The following is a 23,746-nucleotide window of genomic DNA, read 5'->3' on the forward strand; positions in this document are numbered from 1 at the left end:
GTGGTTGGGCCGAGGGCTCGGACATGGGGACACCAAAGCTGAAAGGAAGAGGGTGAGGGTCTGTCTGGTGTTTGTTGGTGTGGGACCTTTATCCTTCCCCCTGGTATGTTAAAGGGTTGTTTGTAGTCTGAAGATGAAGCAGGGATGAGAGAGTTAGTAAAATTTATCTGTAATTAATATTTTGCATCATGAATCATGTATAAAATACTGCAAATTCATATGTATATATTACAAATATTATAAATTCACTATAACATTCATATGATAACATCTTATGAATGTTTATCTGACTGCCTGAAGTAGGAACATGAATCCAAATGTGAGGTTGGAGCCATGCATTCAAGGATTTGCATTAGTAGAAGCTAGAAGTTGTCAGGGCTTCATGGGGGAGAGAAGGAGTCCGTCGGGAACTCGAAGAGATGACACAAAGCAGGGCAGTTCCAGCAAACCTTAGTGCCCGGTTCTTGTGGTGGACGGAAGCCTGAAGGACTGAGATATGCCAAATAGGTTTGAGGTTTTATTTGCTAGGCATATGCTCGAGTTAGGATGAATTTCACATTTCCAAGCATTGTAAATGTTCTCTCAGCTGTTACTATTTCTTTCTGTAGAAGGAAAACTGAGGCAGAGAGAAGATAAAGCCAAAATTGTTAAGAGCGTACATTAACTCTGTGCCCCCAGTTTAGAGCCTAAGAATTGCTTTTACTTCCCCAAGAACTTAGCCTTTTTTTAGCCCTTTAAGGTGTAGCTGTGAGCAGTGACTGCCTGTTGATCAGTCCTCGGTTTCCACCTGGGCACGTGGAACAGGAGGAACGCATTATTAGTGTGTGTTTTTGGCAGGTGTTGGTATAAGTGACTCGAACAGTAGTTCTGGCAATGTTGCAGTGCTGTATGGATTAGATCCCACGTCCCCAAAGGAAATATTCAGCCCCTTAGCCTCGGGCTGTCCCTGCTTTCCCTGCTGCCTTCTGCGTTGTTCTTTTGGGCACTTGGATCCTGCAAGAAATCTTTCAGAAGTCTTGAAGATAACAGACCACCTCCCTCCTCCTCATCATCCCCATCATCCTCAGGTGTGTGCTGGCCCTCAGTCTGCCAATTCATCTCCAGCCTACTGTCCTTCACTCGGGCAGGAGATGTGCAAGCCTTGGCCTGTGCAACGATCACCGTTGTGCCTCGATGAGGTGGCACTTGTGTAAAGCTGTTGGTTGGCACCACTGTACCATGCTGAGCTATGTCTCCACTGCAGACCGAGGGGATGAGGTTTTTCGAGCAGCAGTGGGTGAAAACATGCTAGCTGCACTGTCCCCATTGCCAGGGGGGCAGGGAGCATCCTGCAGTCCAGTCCCAGCTTGGCCTGGGGAACTGGATGTCCTGCAGCGGTTGGAACATGTTAGGTGCAGTGCTGCAGCGGGTATTCGTGTTTAGTGTCAGTTGAAAGGCATCCGTTTTGTGTGCTCAGAGGATGCTCGGGCACACGAACCAAAGGCACTGGCCTGGCCTGAGATAAATGCCGGTGCAGAGTCGACTCAGCGGCTGCGCTGCCTGGCCGTTGCTCCCAGGGCTGTGGGATCCCTCGTGTGGGCCCGTTCTGAGCACAGGACCTCTCCCCGTGACTCCCGTGGCAGGGTGGTCAGCTGGCTAACGTAGGGTTAACCCCTTGGTTTGGAGAGGTCTCCCTGTGGCTGTGTGTTAGTCACCGCTGGCAGTTTCTGCACAACCTCTGAGTGGAAAACTGGTGATTCCGGGATGAGCATCCTCTCCCTGCTCAAGGGACTCGGTTACCTGGAACACCTTTGGTGGTTTGCAATATTCCGTGCACCCTAAAAGTGTTAATTTCCTGTATGTTTTACAGGGTCCTTGAACGTGGGCTCGTCCCCAGCTTTCGATAATTGCCACACGGTCTCTGTGGATGTGCTAGCAGACACCAGACCCAGGCACGAGGTGCTCACCAGCCGTCGTCCTGCCCTCACCATGCCGGCTGCCCAGCTCCAGGGTTATGGGGGACCGTGGCGGTTGGGGGACTCGGGCTGTCTCTTTAGTTTTGTTGGGGACTCCCAGGGTGACTGGCCAACCGCTGCTCATGGTCTCTCTGTTTTTCCATCTGTACCTTCCCAGAGGGGCCCTGCAGCCCTGGCACTGCAGCGTGCTCCCACATCCTCCCCGCAGACCCCAGGGACAAAGTGCAGTCCTGTGTTGTGCTTCCCAAATTGCTGAGCAAGGCCTCTGCCAGGGTGTTACCAGGACGTGCCACGCCACGGTGGCAGTAGTATTTACAGTATTGCAACATACTGCATCCTTAGTTTTTTACCACAGTTTTGTCTCCCTTTAGATGGCCAGCTGACTCACTCTAGCCCATAGGTAGGCAGCAGAATGATTTTTCCAGAATGAGTCTGCCCTTGTGGGAGGAAGGAATTACTTTCTACTGGGGATGAAAGCAGATACAGAAAGGTGTTTGAGGCTTATCTGGAGTGGCAACGGTGTATACCCGTACTGCAGGTCTGAATCGGGGCATGCTGTGGCCCATCAGCTGAAACTGCTGATCTGTTGGTTGCAAAGTGGAAAGGCACACTGAGCTGCTCAGCTGAGGTATCCTGGACTCTGCGTGAATATGCAAAGTTGTTACTGAGTTGTGCAAATTGGATTGTGTTTGCACCAGCCAGGAGAGTAGAGATGTGGGGATATCTGTGAGGCAGAACAGCAAGGAGCAACTCGGATGAAATCCCTTACGAAAGCACACAGTCTGTACACAGTCTATAGCAGCTCCTTGCCTGCCAGTCCACGTTCTTCCAGAGTCTGTCCTCATTACAGCTGAAGACTGTTTTGTCTGCGCTTGAGCTATTATGTGAAAGTGCTGGTAGCCTATTCAGTCATACAGAAAAAACTATTACTGCTGTATCATTTTCCAGCTTTACTGGTGACTCTGCAGACGTTTGCAAAGATGCTACCGTTCTCAGAGAGTTGATTACCCAACTATCTTGAGCGTATTAAGTAGCTTCATCTATTGCTCGGTTTCCAGAAGGGCCTCGTGCTCCCCTTGTCGGAGCATGGCTCTTCTGTGGAGCCAGTGAGCCAGGAACCGTGCCTGGGAGCAGAGCTGCCCGCTCCCACTGTTCCTAGGAGCCACAGGAGCTGGTGTGCAGCCATGAAAATGAGGTTTCAGCTCCTGCCCAGCGGCTGGGGTTCTGTACAAGCACGGGGAGAAGGGCAGCAGCTTCTTGCTTCAGGCCTGCTCTTCCTGCAGGCTTCCTTTGCCAGAAGTCTGGCTGCCGTTCTCCGATTTGACCTGCCAGCTGCCAGAGGTTTCTGTCTAGAACCTGTTCTGTCTTTGCCCATCTTTTAAAGAGCTGCTCACCCATCCCTCTGCTTTCTATGTCCATACCCAGAGCCTTGCTGCTTGGGAGGTGTGAGCACTCAGCTCACTAGACTTGTAGGCTGGGCATCATGGGCACGCTTCATTGCGAGTTTTCTCAAAATGCAGCTTCTCTGGCGTGTGACAGACTGCTCTGGCTATTCCTATTTGGTTTTCACCCTCATCCACAGCTGTCTTCCAGCATATCCAACCCTTCTACCTTTTACCCTCTATACCGTGGCCATGGAGTGACCCACACGTGGTCAGCAGTCACGTTCTCCAGGAGCGTGCAGGGTAAGCACGCCAGGGCACGACTCGTCCCGGTGACCTCAGGCCACAGAGCATGGCTCGGGGGGGCTGCCATCGCCTGACGAGCCCTGTGCCCAGAGCAGAGGTGGGACCTTCTCGGGTCTGTGCTCCACACGGCCCTTCCGGGGAGCCCGGCCCCCGCAGCTCCAGCACCCCATGCCGCCTCTTGCCTCTAGACAGGGGCACGAGCCCCGGCGTCCCCATGAGAAGGACCTGCGGGCGCAGCCCTGTTGTGTGGAGGCGGCCACTGCTGCTGCCAGAGCATCCAGCTGTGCTGGGCCCAGCTGTGCTGCCACGGCCCTGGCTTTGCTCTGCATCCCCGCCGGGGGCTGCCCGCCCCCTTGTCCAGGCTGGCACCGCTCAGAGCCAGCCTGCCTCACCGAGCTCCTGGTCCTGGGGACAAGCAGCACCGTTAGCAGCGCGGGCAGGGAGGAGCTCGCGGGAGGAATGGGAGCACAGGAGGGAGCTGCCAGTGCTTCCTCCCCTCCCCATCCCGACTCTCTCTGCCCTCCCTGATGGGAAACCAGAGATTGATTTTCTCCGACCCAACAGTATAATCACTAACCCTAATTAGAGATAATTACTGGGACTTGATACACTTATTACTTGCTAGAACACTAAAGTAGCTGTTCATTGCAGGGCTGAACAGGGAAAAAGGCCTCAAAGAAAGTGAGGAGGAGAGGAGGAAAGAGCGAGGCAGGCAGGATGCTGTGATGATCAGAGCCCTGCCCAGGGACGATGGAAGTGCTGGGGGAGGACAGATGGGCACGCAGCTCCGTCACGCAGGGGCAGCAAGCCAGAGCCATCGGCTGCAGTTGTAGTTATAAGCATCCTGGATTTCTGAACATCTGGCCCTGGGTGTCTTCCACAGGGCACCTGGAAAAATGAAGAGGGTATAATTAGTAGCCACCTGTGAAAATCTTAGTATAAGTAACTTGCCCCACGTTGCTAAGACAGACTGGGGTGACAGGCTAGCTGGTGTTCACCTGGGGTAGACTGAGGGCCTTCTCCAGAAAACCATGCTCTCTCTTCCACACGGACCACGCCTGCGCTGCAAGAGAGAGAGGGGCAGGGGAGCAGCGTGTTACAGGCAACAAACTCGCGCCCTTTCTGCTGCCACCCAGACTTCTGCCAGCTCACCCCTTCTTGAGTGCAGGCTGCCACCCCTCTCTGGAGTCCCCCTTCCTGCGGCTCCTCTGCTGCTCTGCATTACAGGCACACGGGCTGGGTGGCTGGGGTCTGCATTCTGTTGCTGGACAGTGAGGTGCCCCAGAGGAATGTGCAAAAACACATTTCTAGCAGATGAGGGACTTTACAGACTTGCTCCAAATAGAGCAGGGCTTGCCCTGTCCCCTCCTAGGGACCTGTGCAGAACTTGAAGCTGATCCACGGTCTCTCTTGGTATTGTGTACGCCAGGTAGTTGTGTTGCTGTGTGCCAGGCAGCCTCTGTGGGCCAAGCAAGCAGGGTGTATTAAATGTGTTACGAGGGAATAGCTTTAGAAACAGAAATTACATAAGAAAATATAATACAATTCTAGCGTAAGCTGAATGGCCTTTTCAGTTGCTAGCATTCGTGAGCTGTGTGCAAATGCTGTTTTTTCATCATTCACTGCAATACTTGTCTGGGTCCACACTTCTGCATCAGACCCAGAAAGTTCTGTGTCGGCTTCCTTCCTTCCTGCAATTTTATATCAGGCTCAGCTTCCTGCTTCTCACTATAAATGCAAATGGTGATTTGTATCATTGCAACCTGTCATGAGCATCTGTCTCCTGCTGCTGTCTTGGTGATCTCTGTTGGACTTTTTAGCTGCACAGTCTCTTTTCTGGTTTGCATTTTAAACAGTACTACTTGTACATTTTCTGCAGCTTATGATTTCAGGTTTCTGCATAGACTGTAAGTGCCATCTCTGGTCAAACTAACAGAGCAGGAGAGAGATCCAAAACAAGGACCATTTTTCCTTCATCCACTCCCCACTGCTCATTCCCAGCACTTTGGTTTGTGTGTCTCAGAAACAGTTCCTAAAGTATTTCATTGCAACATGATGGAGTGTAAATTACATTATTGTGGTGATAGTCACTGAAGGACTTACCTAAGTGACAGTAAAGCTTCCTCAGACTTTCTGAATCCCACTGGTTCAAAGAAGCAATGCAGCCCACATGGAGAATGCCATAGTTACCCTCATCTAAGCAGATGAGGAGAATGAATCACAAAACTAAAATTTAGTAGTGGCTTAGGTAAAAGTAACCTTGACTTTGTTGTGGTGTTCAGGCAGAGTAAAATTCAAAACAGAAATAGAGAGTGTTAAACACACACACAGATACACACACGCAAAAATATATATCTGAGCCAGTTTCACGAAGATGAAAGCAATTATGAGCCAGATCATTTGGGAGAAAGAACTTAAACAGAAAAAAAAAAAAAAAAAAAGATGTGAAGCATAATTAGGAGTTTTTAAAGAACATTTTACTGGATACCAGAAAGTTAAAATCAAAAGGAAGGTGGCACAGCCTAAAAATGTATTAATCTGGGTTAAGAGGAGACATAAACTATTCACTCTTTCTCTGTCCAGATAGTGAAGAATGCACAGGAACAAAAAAAACGAGGAGGGGAGTAAGCTGTATTGTGCTAACGTATTTTGTACATCTGTGTATCTCTAGGTATATAAAAAAGCAGTGAGAATAACAGCAACATAATAAAGTAGTCAGTAAGTCTTGAGCAGAAGTCGAAAGCTCCAGTGGGTGGGCAGTTGGTAACACCAGTGTGGTCCCGCGTGGCCAGCCGGAACCACGGGTGGAAGCTCGCTCTGCCATTTAGCCCTCTGCCAGAGCTCCGCAGACTAACATCCGCCGAGAGTGATTAATTGTGAGCAGCCCTCAACGTGACCCTTCTGGCTTTGTGGGCAGCCTTCCAGCTCCTGACGTTCCCAGGCTGGCTCTGGTTACAGCTGCACAAAGGGCTTGTCTCGCCGCTTTATCTGGGCTCGTTGCTCGTGGAGAAGTCCTGCACCTTGTGCCTGCCCAGCTTCCCTAGAGCACGCTTAGTACCGGTCAGTCCTTCTTCCTGCTCTGGTCTGGGTTTGGAAATGCAGCAGGGTCTCCTTCACCACCACTCGATGTGTCTTGACTTTACACCCGTTTTGTGCCCTGTACTCGGTGAGCTTCTGCTGAAGTGGCTGCCTTGTCCACAGCACCTTGATTACCGGGTGACAGTGTTTTTAGCCTGTGAATCATGAGAATGGTCACTGTTCATATATCTTACCAGATTCCTAATCTTCAACTTTTACATGTTCCGTGGAGAGTCTACATACAATACAAATAAAAGTGATGGATTTAGTATCTGAAGCTCATTTCCCAGCTCACCTTCCCCTCTCTTGGCTGGTTCTGGAGCCTGCATTACCATGGTTGCACAAGGGGATGCAGAAAAGGTAACCAGCAGAGGTAAAGACAGCTTTTCGAGTTTATTAGGAGCAAATGGATCTTAAACCCAGCATTTGTTCATTACTGTATAGAAATAGTAGTAGAATGGTTAATAAAAAAAAGAAGTGTTCAGTGAACGCTTCCGTTTGGTGTCTGGAAAGAGGCAAGATGATGCATCTTATTGCAAAATGATGAATTCTTCATATTCCAACTGTAATTAGGAAGCATATTAAACAGCAGGTAGGAGATTTAGACATGTTTGAATCAGCAAGTGTGAATTATTTAATTCAGGAATTCTAGAAGATGTGGTCAAGGTCTTTCTGAAGTGTTGATGGTGACCGTCGGTTTTGGAATGGAGAGGACTTCTAGAGGGCTAAAGTTCATGGGTTTCGTGTGTCCACAGTATGGGAAAGAAGCCGATAGACTGGAAAGGGCTCAGAAAGTAGCTGTAAAAACAATGAAATGCTTGCAAAATGCACCTCATAGTGAAAGATGCATGGAGCTAAATTTGTTTAGTTTATCAGAGAAAAGGTTAAGAGATTATTTCAACACCCTCTGTAAGTACCTAGATAGGAACAAAAATTTGGTAATAAAGAACTCTTTATCAGATAAAAATATACCAAGATCCGATGACGGGTAGCAGAAGCAAGACAATTCAGACTAGAAATAAGGTGCAAATTTCAACAGTGAGGGTAATTAACCACTGGAATTACTTATCAGGAGTTGCTGTGATTTCTCTGTCACTGACAATATTCTAATCAAGATTAGGAGATTTTCTAGAAGATATGTTGTGGTTCAGACAGGAGTAAATTAGTGGAAGACCTGGGGTGTAGTTTTATGCTATGCAGAAAAGATCAGACAATCAGAGGGCTCCTTCTGGCTGCTTCTGACTCCCTGTGCAGATGTGATGTCCCTTGCTCTCCCAGAGGATTCACCTCCTCCCCACGCAGCTCTGGCAGCTCCTCCACGGCCGTGGAGCTGCACGGTGCGCGGACATGGTGTGCTCCCGTGGGCTCCGCGTGGGCGCTTGGTCCGGGCAGAGCTCGGGCTGGAGGAAGACTGAGGAGCTGGGGCTGCCTGTGGTTCCGGGGCTGTTGGCGTGCTCCTGGTGCCTGAGGATTTGGGGGGGCAGCCATCACTGCAGTACCTGTTCTCAGGCTTCTCCGGTTTGCTGGGGTCCTGCTGACTCTGTGCATGGAGTCGGCCACCATCGGAACCCGAGATGGGTCTGGTGTGTCAGCTTGAGATGCCGTGGCTTGTCTCACATGCCCCTGAGTTTTGGTTGGGAAATGGGGCTATAAAATGGTAATCCCCTCCTGTCCTGCTGCAGGCAGCTTGGGTTTTCAGTCCTCCCAGAGGTATCTGGACTATGCAGAGCTGGTTCTCCTCATGGTTTGTACCCACCATGGATTAGCTTTGGTAGGAGCTAGGGTGTTACGTAGTCAGTTACCGTGTGCATATGTCCAAAAACGTGCTCTCCAAATGCAGTGCTAAGAAAGGAGGGAGATTCCCCTGAGTCAGAGCATCTGTGAGGCCCAGTGAAAGGCAATGGCTCCCACCGTGTGCAAGCTGGCAGATCCTGATGGCCTTGCTAAGAAGCAGGGCTGGGAAACCTCAGTCGCCTGCAGTTTGGATCAGTGATTTTGTTGGCAGAGCTGGAAAGGACATCTGTCATCCCAGAACATGCCCCGCCGTGCTTGTGGGGCTGTGTAGGTGCTTGGTGGTGTTGCCGTCTCCCAAGGAGAACTTGGGAGTTGTCTTTCAAATGACATGTCTCCATCCTGGTGCTTCTGGTTGATAAGAGCTAGCCTATGTTTTCTGGCCTCATTACTGGTAGGAATTGTTCAGGAGGAAGGAACCGACTATGTCCAGCAAAACAGCATGCAGTGCTTCGTTCAGAAAACCAACCTGACAGAGACTCTTCTGGCTCCAGACCTGCTCCGGGGGTGGGGGCAGCTCTGGGAAAGGCAGCCGCGGGGTGCTCCCAGGACAGCTGCATTCCTGTGTACATGGCAGCTGACCGCCCATTGACGGAGAGTGGTGAATTATGTCTTTACCAGCAGGGATTTCACAGGCAGACAGCTTAACCAGGCTCATTGGCTCTCATCTCCCCTCAAGAACCAGTTGGTTTCTCAGAACTGAGGAGTTTCCCACCAGCTGGAGGTGGGTACCCGTCCAGCCTGCTCCACACAGCCCGGGAGCAGCATGTCGGGGTGCAGAGCAGCCGCGGCTGCCCCATGCGCGCGGCTTTCGGGGAGGCTTTGAGACGTGCTCTGGCTGCAAACACCAGCAGAGTTCTTGAGAGCCAGTACACTCAGGTAACTTGCATTAATTCTGATTTTTATTTGGGATAAGTGACGATCAGTTGGCAACAAGTACCTTAAAGTTTTGGTTAATGGGTAGTGGTAACTGATGACTCTTTGGGACATGGTTTGGCAGATGGTGAATAGCATCAATCTGTTGTGTGCTATTGGCCTACTGCAGTACAAGAGAAAATAGGGTTTGCTTCATGCCAGGGTGTCCTCACCCCATCCTGGGGTGACCACCATCACCACCTCATGCCATATGGCTGGCAGTCTCTGCTGCAGCGTAGCGTGGCAGCGGTGTCCCTCTTCCTGTGCTGGAGCAAGGCCTGGCACTTCAGAGGAAAGACCTGTGCTGTCCTTGGCCATAAAACAAGGGGGAATTCCCATACTGGTGCCCAGCTTGTGCCTCTTTACAATTCAGCGTACCCCTGTTCCCCCAAACGAACACAGTTTCTTCCACGTTCTCAGGACCTGGCAACAGCCACCCACCTGCCCCAGGAGAGCAGTGCTGAGACAGGGATGGACAGTCAGTGGCTCTTCGCAAAAACGTAACTGCAGGCAATTGCCAGTCCATGTCCTTATCTCTGCAGGGCCTCGGGGAAGTCACGGGGTGCAGATGGTCGGGGATCTATCCCTTCATGTTTCTGGGAGGCAGAAGAATGTGCAAGCAGTTGTAGCTGAGATGAGGTATGCAGCCAGCCTCCTGCCTTTTCTGAAAACACTTACCACCACTGCCTCAGCCTGTGCCAGTGGTGGCTTCATACACAGAGAGGGAGTGCATCACAGTAGCCCAGCTGCAATACAATGGAAGCGTGAAGATCTGAGGTCAAGCTGTATCCACAGGATGAGGCCCAGTCTTATGCTCAAGCAAAAATGATGACCCCATCCATGAGTAATTACGCTGTGCCAGAACAGAGCTCCAGTGGAGGAACCAAGAGCCCGTTGCTCCAGATGGCAGCAACTGGTTCAGAAGTCTGCGCCTTCGGTTTTCATGGGAGCTGCAAACTTCTCAATGTGTTTCCTCTGCTACCAGCTCACTTTCCATGCATGGCTTCTGATAATCACGTCCAACCAAGCCATCCTGACTGCAGTAGTGTGGTTGGTGTGGAGAAGCACAGGCAGAGCAGAATTTGGGTGCCATCTCACCATTCTCCTGGTGGCCACATTTTAATATTGAATAAAACCAGCAAGAGACAGCTCTTCCTTTGAGTTATCACCAGGCAGGAGCCTGAGGGTGTGAAGACATTTTTGTGTTGCACTCTGCTGTGCACACTAGCCAAAGGAGAGTGAGCCTTTGGGACCCTGTCCCCTTTCTCGGGAATGACGCTGTCGTGGCCAGACTGCAGACACTCAGTTCGCAAATGCACCCAGGATTTGTGCATCAAGGAGACATCTGGCTTCACCAGGAGCTTGCTCAGAAGCGGGTGTCAGATCCTGGGGGTAGAAGGTAGAGCTGATGTTTCACGGCTTGGTTTCTTCAGTGCTGGTCAGGTTATTGTATGTTCAAGGAAGAGAAGGGAGTAGTCCTTTCCTCAGTGAAGTTGTCGAGAATGTAGGTATTTCTGTGTTACTCCTAGTAAAAAAAATTGTGACTCAGCATGTCCATACGCTTTGTGTTGCTCTTACTGGCAGTCAGCCTTAGTTCAGGGCTGCAGGTTGTAGGATGTTGGCAGGTGGGCTAATAGGGTCAGTAGGAATGGAAAGTCACCTTTGTTTTCTGTACCCGTTCCACCTTGAATTAGGTTTTTTTCAAGATGGTGGGTTATGCGTGAGGATCTAGGTGAGGCATCATACCAACTTTGTGCAGAATGTGCGTGTTTCCCAGTTACGCAAGCCATACCTCAGCTTGCACATGTGGGATCCCATTTGACTGTCCAGCGGTGCGGTTCAGTGATGTCGTGGAGAGGCAATACTTGCAGAATTCCTCCTCCTCTGGTGTTCCCAGTAAAGAGCCCCAGACTAGTGCAGACATTCTTGTCATTGGGGTGCAATCCAAATCCCATGGAAAACAGTACTTTCCCAGGATTTTCTGAATCAGACCCATTAGCTCCAGAGTACATGTCTCTGCATTTCAACTAAATAAATTTTGTTGTAGTTTTGTTAGCTCACTTTTCAAAATCATCTAGTCCTGCGTGACATCTTCATTGCCAGAATACTGGCTGTGCTTCCAACTTAATGTCACCAGGAAATTTCACCAGAATCCGTGTATTATTTTGCCAAATCACTGTTGAAAATGCTAAATTTGTCCAAAGATTTGTCCAAAGATCCTCAAGTGACACTGCAGATGATCTCCTTCCCACCTGACGATACCCATTTTTGCTAACTCATCTTTTTTCCAGTTCTCTGTGCATCTACACTTTAGTGAAGAATTTCTAGTTTGCTTTGATTCAAGTGTTTTACTGAAGTGGCCAGGCTGCCACGCTCTAAGCTTAGAAAAATGATGTTCTGTTTTTAGGTCATTTTCCATTTAGTGTCATGTCATCAGTTAGGCTTTACTTAAAAAGGCATCACGAAGCCTTGCCTGCTGGTGAGATCACACTAGCATGTCTGTGTGGTTCTCTTTTTTTGGAGATTTTGAGGAAATGGTGATTGGGAGAGCTTTGCTTCAGGGACCATAGGCAGGGTCAGGGAGAGTTCAGTTCCTGGAGGCTTTGGCTTAGAGAAGCCGTTTGTATTTTACATGCAGCCTTTTATTCACCTTTCACTGTGCTTGCCTAATTTAAAGGGAACGTATCCAGCAACTGCCAGTGGTGTCACTTCCAAAGGGACGCGATTCCTGAGAGCTCTAGCCTTGTTGGCACCACCTTGCAGATCTGTGGGACAAGCCAGCGTTGTGCAGCCGGGAGGTCGGTGGGACAAGCGAGCGGCTGGGCCGTGAGGACATCCCTCTGCAGCTGGGTGACTCCAGGCAGCTGGTGGGAAGTGCAGGGGAGCTCCTGGAGAGACTGCAGAGGCTGACAGAAGCCGCTCCTGGAAGTCGTAGCAGCACCGTTTCATTTCAAAGCGAAATTTTCAAATTGGCACCGCTTCGTTGTGGCGCGCGCTGCTGGCAAGGCGGGCGGATCCGGGAGGCTCGCGCTGGGCGCCGGTACGGGGTCGGGTGTTTGCCGTGGGTGTGTGGTGTGGGCTCCGAGCGTGCGTCGGCAGCTTTTCCCAGCGTCTCTTCTGCGCACACGTGGTGTCCCGCAGGCCCAGCGCAGGTCATGCCGTGGCCACCTGCCCTGGCACCGTGGTGTGCTGCCGGGGTGGCCGCCGGCAAAGCCAGCCGGAGGCAGACTCGCGAGTCGCCTGGGGCTGCTGCTCTGCGAGCGTGACTGCAGCAGCCCTCCTTCCCTGCTGCCGGCACTCGTTCCGCTGCCCGGCCTCGCGCAGCCGAGGAGGTCTGGCACGGCGGGCAGGCTTGGGGGGTGCCTTGGCCACGGCAGAGTGGCGTGTCCCTGGCTCTGCTCAGGGCCGAGGCCCTCGGGCATTGGTGGCAGCCTGCGCTGCTCCCGGCAGCAGTGATGGAAGGGTGCGTGCCCGCAGCCCGGGCTGGCGGTGCAAGGGGCACACCTGGGCTCCCCGGGGCTCTGCGGGACTCTCCCTGCTGCTGCAGGAGCTTCTCCCAGGCACTCTGCACTCCCGCTGCTTGCCCCGCGGCTGTGGCGACGGACGCGCGCTGTGCAGGCACTGCCTGGGCTCTGGGGGCAGCCCAGCCCCTCGCAGCCCGTCCGGTCCTGTCCCAGCCCAGCAGCGCCGTGCCCAGGACCCAGCTCCTCCAGGTCCCAGGAGAGCAGCCTCGTCCCTGCTCCAGTGGCAGCAGGCTCCCTCCCACGAGGAGGCGAGAGGAGATGGATGCGGCAGTCAGGAGCAGAGCGCCAGCTAATTACCCTTCCGAGTGTGTCTTGTAAATTAAGGGCTAATTAGAGGCAAAGTCAGTGTCATGGTTTTACACGTGTTTCTGTGGCGCTGCACAAGGGGAGGGAGGGGGAGCGTGCGGCAGCCGGGCTGGAGGCAGCCGAGCCGGCGGCTCTGCCGGGACCCTGCAGCCGGGGCACCGCGGCCCTGCCAGCTCTGCGTGGGCGCTGCCGGGCCGGCAGGATCTGCAGGGTCTGCAGGCAGGGCTCACAGGGAGCCCCCCACGCAGTGCACCGCAGGAACGGGGGGGGTGTTCCAGGGTGGGTACGTGGAAGGGGAGGGTGGGACGCGTTCACCGGGCGGGTGATAAATGGAAGGTGCTCACGGACAGCAGACGTGCCTGGTGCAGGGCCGATGGCCCCCATCACCCCTCCGTTCAGCACACGCCTTTTGCAGGGGGGGATTTGGGCTTCCTGAGCTGTCATTTCAGGCACTCTGCGGCCTCAGGCAGCACTCGGGCACCAGTGACATTGGAATCATATTTCTCAGGTTTTCCTGGAAACAGCAGGGACAGAAACGTAACTTTATGTGCAAAATCTGGGGCTGCACGCGGGATTTTATGGGGCTCAGCCCTTTGTGGAGGGTGGCTGAGCACTGGAATAGGCTGCCCAGCAAGGTTTTGCAGTGTCCCTCCTTGGAGATACTCAAAACCTGTCTAGACCCAGTCTGGGGCAACTGGCTCTGGGTGGCCCTGCTCAGGCAGGGGTTGGACAGGACCACGTCCCTTCCAACCTCAGCCATGCTGGGATTCTGTGAGAGCAAAATTAGGCTGGTTTTACACAGTGAAAACGCAGTCCAGTGAGCTGGCCTGGCTGTAGCAGTTCCAGCTGCAGACCTGCTCCTGCAAGTGTCCATCTGCTCTCCAGCCTGCTTCTGTGAAAAGATCCCACTTACATCCCAGTCCCGTGAAGCAAGAGGCTCGGTTTCTCCTAGCCCAGCTCCTTGCATGGCCATGGAGCAGTCAGCTCTGACGGGGCTGGGGCGAGCAGACAGGTCAGGCTGTGGGTGCACGTCTCACCAGCCAGGCACGCTGCGGCCGGAGCCGTTCAACAGGCCCTGCCCTCATCCATGCCAGAAGGGCTGGTGTGGGAGTCCCAGCTCAGCAGCTGTGCCTCCAGGTGTGGAAGGAGGAAAAGCAGCTTCAGAGTAGGGAAAGGGACCCTTTGCTTGCCCCCCAGCTCCCAGAGCACTTGCTCTTCTGTGGCTGGAGCTGAATGCCCTAAGGGAAGTCACAGGAAAGTGCTTGTAGTGGGCAGGTGTAGGGTAATCCCTCTAGGCCAGTGTCATCCTCCTTAACAGATTGTCTGCAGCCTTGAACAGCAAGATTTTTGCTCCCTGTCAGAACTGCTCTGTTTACTATTCTGGAAATTTTGGATATTCTTGTAATCCAGAAACACTTGACCCATTTTGAATCACTGAGTGATCTTGTCTTCTGTGCCAGCCTCTTGTCCCAAAAGCACTCCTTTCTTGTGCTCTCAAGCTCCTGGGCTCAGCTACAGAAGTTTCCAGCTAGTGGGAAGAGGCATTTTTCACCCATGATCCCCACCTTAGAGAGCTCTGTTTCCCTGCTTGTCCCTTTGACATCCACGATGTGATCTTCCATTCACACCTTGTGCCTCCAACATGGTTGTGTTTCCTGCAAGGGACACACAAGGAGTGAAGTTAAGGAGTCGGAAAGGGCACACTGGTTATGCAGTGGGTTTGTGTTTGTCCAGGTGCATGAAGCTGTAGTGAAAACAGTGAGCAAACCATGGACTCCAGCTGCAAAATCTGTCTGGAGGGGGAAGCTGTGTGCCAGGATGCATAGCTACGCATCCCAGGGTGCTGCACTGAAGTACATCAAGCTGGGCGTCCCGCTGAGGAGTGGGGTGTGCTGGGCAGTGCTCTTTTCTCAGCACCTTTTGGGGGGTGTGATGCACTGGCATCCCTTGGGAGAGGAGAGCCGGACAGAGCCTGCCCTGATGCAGGGCCACCCAGGGGCATGTTGCATCAGGTACAGGACAGCTTTTCCTTCTTCCGCCGTGCTTCAGAGGAGCAGCTGGTCCGTGCTGAATTTGTGTCTCTCTCGCAGGTGCTCCCCACTCGACCAGCAGTACCTCCCTGCACTCAGAGCGCTCCATCAGCGGCATCAACCTGGTGGGCTTCAGCTCAAAGCCCGACGGCATGCACCAGCGCTCCTACTCCGTCTCCAGCGCGGACCAGTGGAACGAGGCGGTGGCTATCCCCGGCAGCTGCCCCAACCCCCGTAAGTAGCACTTCTGAGCCCCCTCCCCTCAGCTGCAGCAGGCGGGGAGGCTTATTGTGGTGATGGGGCAGTCCTGAGCTCTGCCCTGGGGCTCTGAGCCCCGAGTTTGGTCACGGGTGTGGGATACAGCCTTTGGGGTCTTGTTGGGACTGTCCCCCTTCGGGAGGGTCAGCTGGCAGTGTCCGAGCCGGGGGGAGAAGCTCTCCTGCCGGGCACAGTAAAGCAGTCCCCCTCCAGCCGAGGGATGCTGCTCTGCAGCAGGGCTGCTCTGACCTCTCTCCTCCTCCTGCCGCACTCGCGGCTCACCATGCAGGGGATGACCACTGCTTTCCCCATCTCTGCTCCTCATCGGCACCCGCAGCTCCCAGATTTTGGGGCAGTTGAACGAATAGGAGTAATTCCTGTCTCTGGAGCACACACTGAGCATGGCCCTCCCCCTCCCCCCACTCTCACTCGCTCTCTGTGATGTTTCAGGACAGTTGAGTGAATTAAAATAATTCATACATTTCCCAACGTAGCCACTTTGCCGAATTGGAAAATAAATGCTTTTGTGCTGCATTCATCACTCCTTCGTTCCTGGCTCTGCCGCCGCACTAAAAAAGCAGTTAAATGCACATCAAGAGTGGAGGAGCCATTTCCATGCCTGCTCGCCCCTTGTAGTTCTCATTAGCGCGGCAGCCGCCCCCCCGCTCGGTCCCAGGGGCTTTCGCAGTTTAAAGAGAGCCTCTTTATGATCATTACCGGAGTCCGACTGTGCGGGCGCCATTTGCAGCTGAGGAGGCTCCTCATTTGTAACTGTGAAAAACTATCAATTTCAGCGCGCCTGATGCAGCGGCTCCATCATTGGCCCCATCAGCTCCCTGCTGGAAGCGAATTAATCAGACTGTTACTGCTGATGGGGCAGCGCAGGCGACGGGAGCGGAAGGGCGCAGCTCTGAGCATTAATGTGCCGGCAGCCCCCCCACGCCTCGCCTCGGACACGGGGTGGGTGCAGCGGGACAGTCTCTGCCGCTCCGGCGCCGGGGAAAGCGGGGCGCGAGGCGGGGGAACCGCCGCGCCGTGCACTGCTTCGGGCACGGGTGCGTCTGCTGGGATGCTGCAGGGCCCGTGCCCTGCACGGGGCGAGGGGTGTCCCTGCCGCAGGCAGCTCCCTGCCCTGCCCACGGGAGCCGTGCACGCAGGCAGCAGGAGCCTGCCGTGCCGACCGCTGAGCGTGCCCCTGCGCACGCAGCAGCGGGGTCCGCGTGCCCTCCAGCAGACCGGCAGCACTGCAGCCGGCGAGCACGTTGCCTTTGCAGAGGTGGATTTTGTGGCTCAGCCCTTCCGGACAGCGGCTGTCTGCCTGGGTGGCCCCTGTCCCCAGGAACAATCGTGGCAGGTCTCATCCTGGAGCCCAGGGGCCTGGTGTGGCCACCCACCCATCCTGCCTGCCCTGGCTCTGGCCTGGGTGCTGCAGGAGAACCAGCGGGCTTCTGCTCCCTGTCCCCGGGAGGAGCCTGCTGGGTTTGTGGCCACCCAAAGCAATCTACCTCATTCACGCAAAGTAAACCGGAGACTGACACGAACGGGGGCTGAGAGGCTGCTGCTTCTCCCCATGACGTGGAGGGATGAGATGTCAGCTCGGTGCTAATTGTGCGTCTTGAGCACTGCTGACTGCTCGTGCGCTCTCGGGTCCCACTGCACTGTGCTGGACCCCGAGCCCTGTGGGTCGGTCCTGCCTTGCCCTGCCCTGTGTCAGTGGTCCACAGACACATCACTGGGCCAGCTGTGGTGAAGGGCCCGCAGCACACGAGGGGTGACCAGCCCGGCTGTCCCGGGAGCCTCCTGGAGCAGCCTCGCAGTGCGTCGCCCAGCTCACGGCTCGTGGCACCGTCACTGCTGTGCTGGCAGGGAAAGCAGCGATTTCGTACCTCCCAGCAGCTTCTCTCCCACCCAGAGAACTGCCCCGGTCTGTTGGGGAAGGGCTGGGGCAGGGGGAGCCCCTGGAGCAAAGCCTGAACCCCGGCTGTGCCGCTGTGTCTGTGCAGCCCAGGTCTGAGTTCTGCGCTGTTTCCAGCTCTGAACGGCGGAGCAGGGTGAGGAGTGTTTCTCTGCTCAGAGCAGACTTGCAGGCAGAGGGTACCGGCTGCCCTCATGGCTCCTAGGGGTGGGCTGCCTCCTCCAGTTGTGTCCCGGAGAGCACACGGAAGAGCGGTGGGGCAGGCTGTACAGATCACCTAAACATGCTTCAGCACGTTGTGTTTGTCCTTTATGGGAGGACATCAGCAGCCCGCCCGTGGGGACCCAGGGGCTTGGAGAGCAAGCAATACCTCATCTTGTAGAGGGAGTGTGTTTCGTAATCTGCCCCCACCCCATTGCAGTCCCATCCCCATCCCACTGGGGGCCTCGGGAGCCCCCAGCTCTGCGGCTTTAGCTGCTGTGCACTAGGAGGAGCAGGGACGTGGGCAATCTCTGCTCGGCAGGGCGGGAGATGTGGGGCTCACCACAACCTGCAGGCGCGTTGGCAGGAGCTGCCGAAACGCACAAACCCTCGCCCTGCGCTGGGGGCGGGGGCGGGGGGAAGGATGCTGATGGTGCGTGGCTTGGCCCGGGAGGCATCCTGGTGAGCAGGTGGGCAGCAGAGGTAGGCTGGATGCACCACGTGTAGCCTTGGACGAGAAAGTTCAGGTCCCCTGCGACATCCAAGCTAGGAGATGAAGGTGCCTCACACCTGCTCTAAGCACAGTCCTGTTGAACAGTATCAGTGATTTATATTTATAAAACTGGAGTCTGATTTTATTAGATTTATCTCTCTTAATTGTCAAGGGTGAACTATTTCCCTGTGGATAAAGAGCAGCAGAAACACCCTACTAGTGTGTGTCAAATGTAGCAGAAACCAGAGGTGGAAGAGCTCTGACGCCGCGTCCTCTCCCAGCCTTGCAAGGGGGACACTGGCTGCACACTGGACCTGCGTGGGGCAGCTCCTGGCCGCTGCCTGTAGCCCTCTTCTTCCCACTGTTGGGTGCTTGTCTTGACACACAGAGACAGCCCAAGGCCCAGAGAGCCAGTCTGACTGAACCAGGCTGAAACGGGAGGGTAGGGTCTGGGCTGGGGCGGGAGAAGAGCTTGCCAAGTCACCGGCCGTTCCCGCTGCTGGAGGGTGCTGCCCTTGTTCAACGCTGTGATTGCTTCCTTAATTTCAGGTACCACAAAACATGGAAATTGGAGGTTAGGGCTTGATGGGAGACACTGGGTTTTTGCAGAGGACAGCAAGCTGCCCAGGACAGAAGCAGGCTGGGAGCGGAGCTGCCATATGTGCCCTGTGGGTGGGTGGACACTGGAGAGGCAGGAGTGTATTTCGGAGAGGGTTAACAGTGCAGCGAGGGCTCCTGCGCCTCGTTGCCTTCCCCGGAGTCTGCATTTTTATGCTGATTGGAAGCCTGCGCTGTGTGTGCTGCTGAAATTGAATGTCAGGCTTTTGATTTTGTTGCTGGTCTCTAATGAAATTTGACATTTAATGGTGAGTGCAGCGGCAGCGTGTGTGTGTGTGATCGGAGCTTGATTAGCGCGCTCTAATTGACAGTAATTAGGCAGCTCCCTGATTGTTTCTAATTCTGCTATTAATTGTAAGGAACAGTATGATTGAGGATAAATTTGGTGCGTTGCTGCTGGGGATGCAGCTTCTTCAGCTCCGTATCGGAAGCCTATTGAGACCATCATGCTTAGGTTCCTAAGTGTGGCAACCCCAGTCACCTCGTCTGGCAGAGCGGTGCCGCGGGGGATCGAGGCTTCTGCAGCAGCACTGCAGATCCCAGGACATGGATCCACACCGGGGGGGGCCGAGAGCACCTCCTGGGACTGTCCCCTCCCAAAACGCGTGCATCGTCCTGTGAGGACACTGCCACTGAGCAGTACGTACAGGGATGTGCGCTGAGGGGTTGGCATGGGCTGCCCCCAGTGATGCCCCTGCGCTTGTCCCAGCCACGCAGCCGCCAGTGCTGTCTCTGCGTGACCATCCCGGATGAATCCCCGTGCAGAGCGTGTCCAGCCTGGCCCTGCCCAAAGAGCCTGCCAGCCCTGAGCTGGAGTGGGTGTTCGAGCTGCCCTGTGCAATGGGGCTGAGTGTGTGTGCTATCCTGTCTCGTGGGGCTGTTCATTTTGAGCCAGGCAGAGCACCGGGGCTGTCTCCAGGACATTTGGTTGTCTCTAGAAAGAGCAGACTGTCACCGTCCTTCTGTACATTACTTTCTTTATCTTTGTTTCCAGCTAACGGTACAGCCGATTCTCTCAGCTCCAGCCCGAACATTTCCAGTGCTGCCAGCCCAAAGCTGGAGCCGCCTCCATCACCACATGCAAACAGGAAGAAGCATCGCAGGAAAAAGAGCACAGGGACGACACGTCCTGATGGCCCCAGCACCGCAGCAGAAGGTAGGAAAGGTCTTCTGCCTGGGGAGCAGCTCTGCCAGCGCAGAGCACCGGGCACCCGGGAGTCCAGCCGGCGCTCGCCGGGTCCTGGGGCTTGGAGTGCTCCTTGTCTGAGCCGCCTCGTGCTTGGGCAGAAAGGAGCAACCAGCCCCTCGTGATCTGCCCTCAATTTCTCACCTGCAGTGGCGGCAGGACTGCCATCGTGCCCATGACTACACGTACTGTTAGTGGTGACAATATTTACTAACGGTATTGGCAGAGCTGAGAGCACACCACATGGTTGAGGCGTGCTTAACTCTGCCTAAGGTGTGCAAACACCTTCTACCACAAGAAAGAACCTATTTCTTTTGGCTTGTAAATCTGACAAGCTTTCCTCATTTAAAAGACCTGTGCTGGCCATCTGCCTCAAGCTGAGGGTCTTTTGGAAAAGTTTATCTACTTCAGGAACCAGTTGAAGGCATACACATTGCTTTGCCCATGCAAAAAGTACTGATGGTTTTTCTGCTGAGAAATTTTCGTGTCTCCGCAGTTTCTGAAGAGGGACCCGAACCTTGGTAGGGAGCCTGCAAGGCATAGGGAAGTGCATTTTGCTGTGAAAAGCCATCCAGATTTGGCCAGGTAGAGATTAGCTTGGCAACTGTGTTCTCCAAAGCCTGCATCAGGATTAGCCTCTGCGGAAAAAGTGTTCCTCAGTCTTCAAGGTTTGACTTTATCTTAGGTCATCCTGTCCCACAGCACTCAGTAAGCTTTTGTAGTAAACCAAGTGAAAGATTTAATTCAGATGGCTAAAGGCGATGGGGAGGAGTTAGGTACAAGTGTTTGAAACTAATGGCTACTGTAAAACAAACCAGAAAATTTTAGCCTGTACATGTGTTAGCCTGTACCTAGCAAAGCTGCGGCTGTCCTGGCATCTTGCTCCAAATTACAGGTCAGCCCGTAGCCCTGCAGCCCAGGCTTCCCATGGCAGAACAACTCATTCTGGACTTCTCACTCTTAGAAACATTCTGGTGATGATTGGCACAGGAGTTTGGCAGTTGTGTTGTTCAGTCTTTTCTGTTGTTTTCTTCATCTGGAAACCACTGTGTTAAGGAAGGACTTCCCCTTTGCAGTGGTTGATTCAGGCACCTTGACCATCATTTGAGTCTATAATATACACTGGATATCTCATGGAAAGCAAATATTACCTGTGTTTACATTTTGTTAAACAGCTGATGCGTTCGTAGCTGTGGGTATATTGACTTTTCAAACACGTTACTGCCCTTCCCACATCCGCTCTCAGCTTGCAGTTCTCAGTCCAGTGCTTTGGCAAAAAGAGAGACATGTATTCTTTATGTCTGAAAAGTGGGATACCAAAGAGTAGAACGACTCTGCACCTACACATGAGAGTTAGAAAGCACGTGCTGCGTCCCATCCTGTAAATAATACTCCAAGAGAGCATGGAAATACTGGAGAGAGTTGTAAAGAAGGTCCCAAAACTGTCTTGGCTATGATGAATGTATTTATGAGGTGGACATTAAGGTATTCACCTTACCAGAAGGAGAAGTGAAGGGACAGAGAAAGCAGTCTGGTCCTGCAAGGCTGCTCAGCATAGGTGATGGGACTATGAGAAGGTGCAGAGGTTGGGATCTCAAGTTACACAAAACTGAATACAATTTCTTAGTGGAAAAGGTAATAAAATGTGGGAATACTTTTGTGAAGTAGTAATGTGGACTAACCACTGCTCAAAGTCTTAAAATTAAATTAGTTACTTTTCCACAAGATGCGTGTGGACCGGCCCCTGGCAGAATCCCTGCCCTCTGCATTCAGGAGGGCAGACCAGCTGATTGTCACCTTCCTCCTTGGATGCCCAGCCCATGAATCTTTGAGCCATCCCAGTTTTTCCGTCATTTGATAGGGAGTTTCTTTCAGACATATGCTCACACTTGCTGTCCTTCCCTGCTTGGCAGTATCCTGGGAAGGTGAAGTGACCGAGGCTGCACATAGTGACGATGTGGTGCCACGCAGTGTGTACAAGGGCATCAGAATATTTTTTGTTACTCATTGCCCTGGTGCTTGACCATGGTGTTGTGCTGGGAAGAGGTCTTGTGCTATCTGCAGTGATATCCAGGCCCTCTCATGGGTTGACACAGTCAATTTAGAACCCTGTCAGTTGTTGGACTAAAGCAATTTTTTCCTACAGTGTGCATTACTTCGCATTTATCAACATGGAACTTCATTTGCCAGCGAAGTGTCAGTTACCAAACTTCATCTGTCACTGCACAGACCTTGCACACGGTTGCTCCTCCTGCTGCCAGAAGCCCCTGGCACCAGAACCGGCAGCAGGAGAAGCACCTCCCCGGTGACCCGCAGCACTGCCACTGCTGGGAGGCTGCAGTGGGCTGCCCGGCGCGCTCCCGTGCGGCAGTGGGACGGGAGCGGCGAGGACGCTGAGCACGGCAGAGCCCGGGGGGCATCTGCGACCTGCAGTCGCCTGAGCAAGATCACCTCTGTGTCTCCAGCTGGAATCCTGTCCTTCCGAGTCCCCGTGTCCTTCGTCGGTCGGTAAATGGGAGCCGCTGGCTCAGCGCTGGTGTCAGGCAGCAGTGACCAGCGCCTGCGGCTCCCAGGCTTACGCCGGGCCACAGTGGTCCCATGCAGTGTCTTCCTCATGGGGTATTGTCCAACGGGTTTTCTGGCTTTTTGGCTGGCTTTTCAAAAACTTATCTTGTACTTACTTTTTATGTAATCTACTGTATTAGAAAACCGATCCAATTGCAAAATTGGGCTTCCGAAGGCCCGGTCATCCTCATGGGTCACCCTGCACCAGCACCTCCCGGCTGTGCGTGCTGGGGGCCCGGAGGGGCTGCGGGCAGCACCCGTGCCAGCAGCACGGTGCTCTGTGTCCGCAGAGCCAACCACTGCTGCTGGGCAGAGGCAGCAGGCACCGAGAGGTTCGCAGCTTGGTCCTGCCGCAGCCAGGCCAATGTTTGTTTCAGTAGCAAACAGTTGTACAGCCCGTTTTGGGAGAGGGGAAGGTCTCTGGAAAGGGTCCTTGCACGTTCCTGTGCTCAGTACAGATTGCGGCGCTGAATCCCACTCTCCTTTTCAGGCAGACGAGCCCCTGCCTGCCATATGGCACCGGGTCTCCCTGCCTGTGGTACCCTCCCTGGGCCACTCGTTCTGTCCCTCCCCGACTGCCAGCACTAGGAGTGCTCCTGAGCACCAGTGCAGCTCAGCGTGCCGCGGTGGCTCCCCCCCAGGACAGGGCAGCCCAGGGCAGATGCAGAGGAGTGACTCTGGGACTGATGCTCAGGGTGTCTGCTTTCTAGACACGCAGGGAGAGCACTAGACTGGAGTCACACCCAGGTCACTGTCCTGCGTGGCAGCCTGCATTAGAAGTGGAAACTGGCAGCAAGCAAATAAGAGATAATGAGCCTCTTTGTGAAGTCCCATCCTGATGTCTTGGTGCTTGGTTCCGGCTGTGAACCTGGGACTGAGCATTACCCCACATCATGGGCGTGACTTAAGACTTGTGTCATGGACTGGTGTCCGTAAGTAGGTCTGATTCTTCCTTGAATCATTTTCAAACAGTTGCAGCCGTTTTTTTCACAGCAGGATAATCTGAGGTTTTTGCTTTCACGTAGTCAGCATGGTGGAAGTGTGACAGTCCCTGTGCAGAGAGCAGGGCTGCCATGCTCGGTGGTGGAGCTGCCATCCCTCGTGGTGCTCAGCCCGCTGTGGAGGGTACACCGCCTTGGGAGGAGCCGGGGGGACAGCCCAGCGACCGGCTGTGCTCTCCATGAGCTCGTGCCAGCGTGGCTGTGCCGGTGGGGGGGGCACCG

General features: G+C 53.8%; 1 protein-coding gene across 2 annotated transcripts in view; it reads left to right on the top strand.

Moving 5' to 3' along the window:
* The window catches only part of AGAP3 (ArfGAP with GTPase domain, ankyrin repeat and PH domain 3), a 146,935-nt gene that overhangs the window by 109,062 nt on the left and 14,127 nt on the right, over positions 1–23,746 (top strand). For both annotated transcript variants that reach the window (XM_033000364.2, XM_042801673.1), the window contains exons 12-13: positions 15,348–15,521; positions 19,767–19,928. In XM_033000364.2, the coding sequence (XP_032856255.2) occupies positions 15,348–15,521; positions 19,767–19,928 (336 nt within the window). The remainder of the gene's footprint in view (positions 1–15,347; positions 15,522–19,766; positions 19,929–23,746) is intronic.

This window comes from Tyto alba, unplaced genomic scaffold, assembly GCF_018691265.1.
Source record: "Tyto alba isolate M040663 unplaced genomic scaffold, T.alba_DEE_v4.0 Super-Scaffold_38, whole genome shotgun sequence".
NCBI classification, from domain to species: domain Eukaryota; kingdom Metazoa; phylum Chordata; class Aves; order Strigiformes; family Tytonidae; genus Tyto; species Tyto alba.